We start from the raw sequence: 8,685 nt of genomic DNA, 5'->3' as shown, positions 1-8,685 counted from the left end.
GGTATAATATTGTACTTTCATCAAAGATAGACATCTTGTCCTTTAAAGCAGCACCCCAGAGACAAGCCCAACTGTACCTTAACTGCAGCAAATATGTTCCTTCAAGAACTATTGAAGGCCATTTCCTGTTGAATAACATTCACATTCAACAACTGAACACAAAGATATTTTAACATCAGTAACTGCAAATACATGTCAAATACACTCAAGTGGTTGAACAGTAAAATATTTCCTAGTGTAAATGCATCTTTACAGATTACAGTAGAGACTTAAATTAACAGAGTATCACTTAAAAATAAACCTGCAAAACATTTCACAATACAATTAAATTAAAATGTTTCATTATGTAACAAAACTAAAAAACTCTTCCCCCCACTTTTCAGACAACATCCCTGCATTTATTACAATTTCAGATCAATTCTGAAGATCCTCTCCTCACTGAAGACTTGTGTCCAGTCAGACGTTCACAGTGTGATGTGTGTGCGTGCTGGTTCTTCCTGAACTAAATGAAGAGTCAGTATTAGAAAAGACAGAAGTAAATTGATTGCATTTATATTTCCACTGACTAGTTACAACTGTATCCTGAACATGTTTATCTTACTACAGATTCTTTGCATGTAACACCTGTCTGATTGTGACAGTTGTTCACTCTCTCCCTGAATATCACCAGATGTATGCTGTAATGGTATGGATATTACGTCTTACACAATGCCGGTTGATAGTTTCAGCTGAACTGAGAGTGCAGAGTTTCACCTCCTCAGTGAAACGAGAGAACATCAGACAGACAGACTGAGAGGAGATCCCTGAGTTTATACATGTTTACTTTCTGAAAACTTTACTCTCTCTCTCTCTCTCTCTCTCTCTCTCTCTCACACACACAAAAAAAAAAAAAAAAAAAAAAAACAAAAACATACCAGACTATAGACACCACCACTCTCTCTCTCTCTCTCTCTCTCTCTCACACAAACACCCCCACAGAAAAAAAAAAAAAAAAAACACACACACAAACACACAAGCTCAGGCTGGGGACTGAGGGGGGCATGTTTTTAGAGGATTCAGTTGAACAATGCTCATCTAGCACTAAGAGGAAACTTTTATCTGTTTCTTTATTGATTGTTTTATACCCATTTAATTATTAGGAGTTTTCTTTAAAACCTTGATTATATCGCTGTGAAACGATTTATACAGTCAACAGATTATATTTAAGGGTACGTACACTCATATTTTGATATGAGCTCACATTCTCTTGTTGTTGATCATTTTTCTCGCACAGGTAGATAGACTGAGCGGAGCGAAAAACACAAGCTAACCTCGGAAAATTACCATTGTACGGCTTTCTCGGCGCCAAAGTCAGATTTTTCATCCTCTTCTCATCCCACTCCTCGTCAGGAGTTTTAGATGAGTATGAAGCAGCCATGTCTATGTATTTTTCACAGCTCTTTTCTGATTTTACACAGTCTGATTTAAACAGAGTGCATCCGCAGTACAACAGCTAAGCATGATATATTATAAAGCAGCTGTGTCACGGAGTGACTTTGTAAGGGCGGAACTAAAAGTGACGGAGATTGGTTCCGCCCAGACCATAATTCTCAAACACTGGTTACTTCCGGGAACTCCGGGAAAGGAAATCAGGGTTACATTGATTGCAGGTGGATAGATGAGCGGGGCGATCGCGGATTGGGCAGTGTGAAGAGAAGGAGGAGTATAAAGAGGGCCTCAGAAACTGCAGAGAGGGAGTTTTTTTTATTCTAGCCGATACGGCGAGTGAGTTGGAGTGTTTGGCGAGTGCAGCGGAAAGAAGGCGGAGGATATTGTTGGCTGGGCGAAGACAGAGACAAGGGTTTGGCAGAAAACAGAAACCGGGCTGAGTATATTGGGATGTCTACCTAACTGTGAAATGCTCTATGGACATGTGTAACAAATTCTGAGTGGTTGAAAACAGGAAGACTCACCGGAAGTATCGCCGAAGGAGGCCCTTTCGACAGGTCACGTGGCAGCAGGAGAAGTATCCAGGAGCTGGAAAGAAGAGGGAAAAGAGACCTCGTGTTAGTAACGGTGATGTGAGCGGCCCCACCGTGGAGGAGGATTGTGGGTGAGCCAGGACCAGTGAGCGAGAGAAGACGTTGGGGTGTCGTGGCGGCGACGTTTAAATCTGAATATTCGTTGCATCAGTGTCTCCACGATTTCCAGGATGAGTCTTTGGTCAGACGGGGTTTTGACCCTAAATTCACCAAGAGTGTGTGGAGTGCAGTGGGTGAGTCTTTGTCCTTTGCCGTGAGTGTATACACTTGAAAATTTCAGTGTTGTGCTGTGTTTGTGTCGTCAACAACCACCTTTCAGGCCCGACGAAATCCTGCGAAGGAAGTGAGTACTGAGGCGGGCGAAGAAAACATCTCCAATTATATGCCGTCGATGACATCCTGACCCTTCTTCCCCACGTGACGGTGGCGGGAAACAATTTCAAGTAAGAACAGTGTGGATATAGTGGGAAGTATTAACGGTGAGGAGTTGGCTGCTGTAGGAGGAAATCAGCTGTGCGTGTGTTATTACCTGCTGTGGAGCTCTTCAAAGGTTCGCCCCTGTCTAGATCTCTTGCCCTGTCGGTTGGAAGAAAGAAGAGTGAAGCGTTCGACCCATCCAGTGTAGCACACCCTGGGTGAAACAACTTACCTGTGTGTGACACCAGCGGAGGCCGTGTTCGGCCCAACGCAGCAGCTTTCGATCCGCATCTCTATCAGCAGTTGGTTGAAGCCTCAGAAAAGGAACGCCTGACGTCTATTTCCTCAAAGGTCTGTGAGTTACATCACTTCCTGTTTCCCTGTATATTCACCGTAAGCTATTGCCCAAAGCTAAAGCCAGCATATTGTGTTGTACACTCGCCTGTATGCCCAGAGTGAAGTCCCAGTTACATTTGATGTACTTACCTTATGCCCAAAGCCAGCATATTGTGTTGTACACTCGCCTGTATGCCCAAGTGAAGTCCCAGTTACCTTTGATGTACTTATCTTATGCCCAAAGCTAAAGCCAGCATATTGTGTTGTACACTCGCCTGTATGCCCAAGTGAAGCCCCAGTTGTCTTTTCTACAGACTTACCTGTGCCCCGAGTGAAGAGCCAGCGGCCCCTCTGTCCACTGTCCGTGTCCAGTCCGGTTATACTTACCTGTATGTTCTTGTGCAGATCTAGCGGGTCCCTTTGAAGCGTCTACCTGCACGTCGACCTGTCACTCAGGATACAGAAACCGCGGAAACCCCCCCCCGTACACTCACCAGTACGGTTTCAGTTGGATCCCGGCAGCCATTGTGCAGCTCCACCAGCATCTGGACGACCGGGAGTCCAACCCGCTGGGCCGCCTCGGAGTTCGCCACGAGTAGCAGCAGGTATCCATCGTGCATTCAAACTCTCAATACTTACCACTTGTATCTGTTACGTCCAGGAAAGGAGAGGGCCCTGGACAGTCGTCCTGCAAGCCAGAACAAAGGGGCACTTGTGAATAAGCTGATTGTCGTCACATAGCCAGAAGGAAAATGGAGTGAAGGACTCACCTGAGATCTCCCGCGACGGAGTCTAAGAGACTCGAGACTGTTACTCTCCAAAAGGAGAGTTGGATTTTAGCCCCCCTTCCCCATACCTTTTTTTTAGTAATTTAATAAAGTTTGTTTTAAAATTTACTTACTGTCTCTCATGTGTCTGGTGCATTGGGGTGTTCTTGGGACCTCCTCGAGGTGGAAACTAGGAAGTAAACAGAGTGCATCCGCAGTACAACAGCTAAGCATGATATATTGGACCTTTCAGTCTGATTTAAACAGAGTGCATCCGCAGTACAACAGCTAAGCATGATATATTAGCAGCTGACGCATACTAGAGGTCCAGTGTCTATATTACAAACAGATGTTATAACACTTGTCATAAGGTTAATCTATAATGACATGATATATCACAAATCAATATCATTCACGGATATTGTAAATATTGAGTAATTTCACATTGCTGACACACTTGTTGTATAAGTATGATCAATATAACTTACAGATGGTAGACAACCAAAATGGGTATTACCGCCGCGTGTACCGCCGCCGCCGCGATGCACCGTTAACTGCAAGTCAGTCGCGTGTTAAATTCATTCGCGAAACTACTGCCAGGTGGCACAAAGGGACGGATTGCGAACTGAATGTAATTGTAAAATGAGATAAAAGGAGGAGGTAAAACAACAATAACATTATGATATAACATTGTAACATCTTTTAAAAACCATTAAAAAAATGTACAGTGAGTTAATTTCAAATTGTAGGATAGTCTTAGGCTACGGTCTACTCATCAAAAATTAAAAGAAGACCTTTACACAAAGGATCTTATGCATGCTATTGTTATTAAACAGTCATTAAATATAAGGCCTATATATACGGATAAAAAGCTAACTGTTTTTATTTCGGTTCATTCTTGGTTTAAAAAAAATCCTTCAGGTCCCATTTGCAGATCCAAATGAGAACGGTCCAGCATTTAGCAATAATTATTATTAATTCTGTTATTATTCTTGATTTTTCAAACTGCTAACACTTTGCATTTTTGAATTATGCCTTTACTGTGTGACCAAAAATTTAGTATTTTCTGTTTTCAGCTGTTTGATCGCGCTGGTGCCTCATGCACATTCATTGGAAACAGTAGCCGTTCACCGTGCCATTCGGCGCGAGCAGCGGCCCACTTTGGCATATTTTTGTTAATTATGATTTTTTTTTTTTTTTCGTCGATACTGAAACATGCGTGAACTACAAAGCCTATTTTTCCTAATGAATAATAGTTAAGCTTGAAATAGGCAACATCACGAATATGGAAACGTTTGGATTTCTCCCGAATGAGAGCCCAACCTTACCTTATGATTCGCTTTAAATTATTATTCATTTATTATTTTTGTTTGTCAATATACAATAAAACATAAAGAAACCTGCCCTGCCAACGGTGTTCTGAACCAAAGGCTGACAGATAGCTAACAGAAATAAAGTTCCATCACAGGTTCTTCGTTGTGCTTATGTGATGCGCACTTTACTGTAAAACTGAAAGAAACACAAAAATACAAATTACAAAATGATTTACAAAATAGCATGGACATTTTCACATTCACAAACATCTGTTTACAGAATTAAACAACAAAATAAACAACCGAATTATGTCTTTGAAGAAAAATGTGACTATGCAACCTTATTAGCATATTAGCCGTCAGATCACGCTATATTTCAGAATCAAACATCAATCTCTAAACATCTTAATAACGACCAGCTTTTAATTAAATTAACACAACATGACTGCAGTTATTTTCAATATGAAATTTATAACTTACGGTCGTATCTACTCCAAGGATTAGACAGCATCTAAAAACGCAGATCAAAGAAAACGACTCTTCTTCTATTGTTTTATGTGCTTCCTGTAGCGTTCTATTGAGCATTGTAATAACGTTTTTCACCACAAGGTGTCACACATGAACTACTTATACAAATCAAAATGAAACTAAAGAGAAACTAATACTACTCAGAACACTCCCCACTTGGTATAACTTGTGTTATACGACTATGCATTCCGATTATTTGACAAAAGTAAGACAACATCACATATAGGTCTTAAGTACTCTCTATACCTGCTTAGCAGTCTTCACCATAACCTTACGAATTTTTCCATCAGATGAGGCTATAGTCTTTGCTATGAGACCAATTGGCCACTCACTGCGCTTAGCTTCCCCATCCTTCAACAGAACAATGTCTCCTTCCTGAATACTCTCTCTCTACTCTGTCCATTTTCTCCTGGGTTGCAAGGTAGACAAGTACTCCTGCTTCCATCGCTTCCAGAATGAATCAGCCAACATCTGGACTTGACGCCACTGATTTTTGTGCAGGTGCCCTATCTCAAAATTTCCTGGAGGAGCTGGAGCAACACTCGCCTTCTGAGTTAAGAGCATTGCTGGTGAAAGCACTTGGGGCATGCCCGTATCTGATGAAATTGGGATTAAGGGTCTGGAATTCATGATGGCCATGACTTCTGCCATTAAAGTTGTTAAGACCTCATGCGTGAGTCTTGTGGGAATTTTCATCAAGAGAGCCTCCAAAATACGTCTGGCAATCCCGATCATTCTTTCCCACACTCCTCCCATATGGGAGGAATGTGGAGCATTAAAGGTCCACGTGCAACCTTGATTCTGCAAGAAGCCTTTCAACTCTGAGTCGCTACTGTCAATTTGGAGTTCCTTAACTGCTCCAATGAAATTTGTCCCCCTGTCAGAACAAAAGTGCTTCACTGGTCCTCTGACAGCCAAGAAGCGACGCAAAGCACAAATAAAGCTTGACGCTGATAGAGACTCCACAACCTCTAAGTGAACTGCTCTGGTATTTAAGCAACTGAATATGACAGCCCATCGCTTGTTCTCAGCGTTATGCCCTCTTGTCTTACGTGTCACCACAGTGAATGGTCCAAAAACATCAAGACCTGTGTGTGTGAAAGGTGGATCTACAGAAACTCTATCTGAGGGCAAAGCCGACATCTTCTGACTCTCCATTTTACCTCTCAGTTTCTTGCACAGCACACATTTGTGGATGATATTTGAAACAGATCTTTTGCCACTAACTATCCACAATCCAGCACTACGTATAGCACCCTCAGTAAAATGCCGGCCTTGGTGAGCCACTTGATCATGATAATGCTGAATTAAAAGACCAGTCACGTGATGGTTGGGAGGGATTATCAAGGGATGCTTCTCTAGATCAGAGATGTCAGCACAGTGAATGCGACCCCCAACTCTTAACAGACCCTCATTGTCCACAAAGGGGTCAAGCCTCAGGAGTGTGCTACGCTGTGAGACTTTACCAAACTTAGTCAAACTCTCAAATTCTTCCTGATACACTTCTCGTTGTACGGTTTTGACTATAGTCGCCTTGGCTTGTGATATCTCCACACCTGAGGTTTTAGTACACAGATGCCATTTTCGACAGAGTGTGTCAGGAAAAGATTGTGAGAATGAATTTGCGATGTGCGTCAGAGTAGCGACAGCTCTCACCAAGGATCTCCAGCTTGAGAAACGTTCAAATCTGCTTGAGCCTAGTAAGTCCTCTTTGACATTAGTTGCCAGCGTGTTCACTTGGGGGCGAATTTCAACATCCTCTTCTGCTTTGACAAGTCCATATGACTCTCCTAAACTACATCCTATAGGGTCACATTCCCTAAGGAACTCTGGACCTGAGAACCAGTTGGTAAGGGGTAAGTGGGCTGCTGCCACAAACCTGGTGGCATGATCTGCTGGGTTCTGTTCAGAACAGACGTAATGCCATTGACTAGGTTCTGTGGATTTTCTTATGCGTGCAACTCTGTTAGCCACGTACATGTAGAATCTGCGTGTTACATTGTGAATGTAGCCGAGCACTATGCGACTGTCAGTATAGAACTGGATATTGTGGAACTCTATGTCAATTTCTTCCTTTATAAGTTCCATCAGCTCAACAGCAAGCACCGCTGCACATAACTCCAGGCGTGGAACAGTATGTGCTGGAAAAGGGGCCAACTTGGATTTTCCCATTACAAACCCCACATGAAGCTGTCCGTCTGAATCTATTACTCGTAGGTACGCTACTGCAGCGATAGCTAAAATAGAAGCATCCGAGAAGATACACAACTCTCGAACCTGAGCTCCACACAGTGAGGTTGGGACATAAGATCGTGGTATTTGCAATCGATCAAGCTCTGCTAGAGATGAAGTCCATACCTTCCACGAATCTCTTTTGTCTGCCGGAAGAACGGTGTCCCAATCCTGTTGTATAGTTGAAAGTTCTCTCACTAGAGCTTTGCCTTGCATAGTGACTGGACAGACAAACCCGAGAGGATCATATAAACTATTGACGGTGGAAAGGATCCCTCTTCGAGTGAAGGGTTTGAGATCTTGAGAAGCTTTTAATGTAAAGCAGTCTGCCTTGATGTTCCATCAACCAAAGCTGTGTTGGAGAGGTATTGGGTCTTTATCAAAATCCTGGTCTTTGAGATCTCTGGCTCTCTAACTAGATGGAAAAGCTTCCATCACCGAAGCACTGTTAGAAGCCACTTTATGCAGATTCAAGCTTGACTTTTATAGCATTGCTTGCGTACGCTTTAGGAGATCAATGGCTTCTCTTTCAGTAGGGACAGATGTGATGCCGTTCTGTACTCTACTTCGCCAAGTTCTGTTGCTTGTCTTAAGGATACCATACTCTGCTTCGCCATACTCTGCTGCTCGTCTTAAGGCATATATAGCGACCGCTGGCGAAGGACTATTGCCAAAGACGTGCACGGTCATTCTGTAATCAATGATCTCCTTTTCTGCACAGTTGTCTTTGTGCCAAAGAAAGCGAAGATAGTTGCGATGCTGCTCTTTTACCTTGAAACAATAGAACATTTGTTCTATGTCCGCCATCACAGCTACTTTCTCCCTACGGAAGCGCAACAGCACACCCAAAAGGGTATTGTTAAGATCAGGTCCGCTCATCAAAACATCATTAAGGGAGACCCCTCCATATTGGGCGCTCAAATCAAAGACCACCCTAATTTTGTCAGGTTTGTGTGGGTGGTAAACTCAGAAAATTGGCAAATACCAACATTCTTCCCCTGATTGTAAGGGTGGAGCAGGTTCTGCTTGCTCATTTTCAATCACCTTCTGCATAAAACCAAAGAAATGCGT

The 8,685-nt window shown here is 42.8% G+C and overlaps 1 protein-coding gene and 1 long non-coding RNA gene across 2 annotated transcripts; one reads left to right on the top strand and one right to left on the bottom strand.

Moving 5' to 3' along the window:
- Positions 1 to 1,616: 1,616 nt before the first annotated feature.
- Positions 1,617 to 3,620, top strand: LOC122144416. Its single transcript, XR_006159695.1, has 3 exons — positions 1,617 to 2,464; positions 2,588 to 2,789; positions 3,180 to 3,620. It is a non-coding gene; the product is annotated as an uncharacterized LOC122144416 (long non-coding RNA).
- A 1,919-nt stretch (positions 3,621 to 5,539) lies between these two features.
- LOC109098407 lies at positions 5,540 to 7,948 on the bottom strand. Its single transcript, XM_042755312.1, has one exon. It carries the CDS (start codon positions 7,828 to 7,830, stop codon positions 5,773 to 5,775), a length of 2,058 nt encoding a protein of 685 aa, XP_042611246.1. The 5' UTR covers positions 7,831 to 7,948; the 3' UTR covers positions 5,540 to 5,772.
- Positions 7,949 to 8,685: the final 737 nt, after the last annotated feature.

Source organism: Cyprinus carpio, unplaced genomic scaffold (genome assembly GCF_018340385.1).
Source record: "Cyprinus carpio isolate SPL01 unplaced genomic scaffold, ASM1834038v1 S000006662, whole genome shotgun sequence".
NCBI classification, from domain to species: domain Eukaryota; kingdom Metazoa; phylum Chordata; class Actinopteri; order Cypriniformes; family Cyprinidae; genus Cyprinus; species Cyprinus carpio.
This window is presented reverse-complemented; position numbering and strand designations above follow the sequence as displayed.

Coding starts and splice junctions, on each gene's coding strand:
- LOC109098407 (XM_042755312.1), bottom strand. CDS start 7,830: ATGCAAGGCAAAGCTCTAGTGAGAGAACTTTCAACTATACAACAGGAT.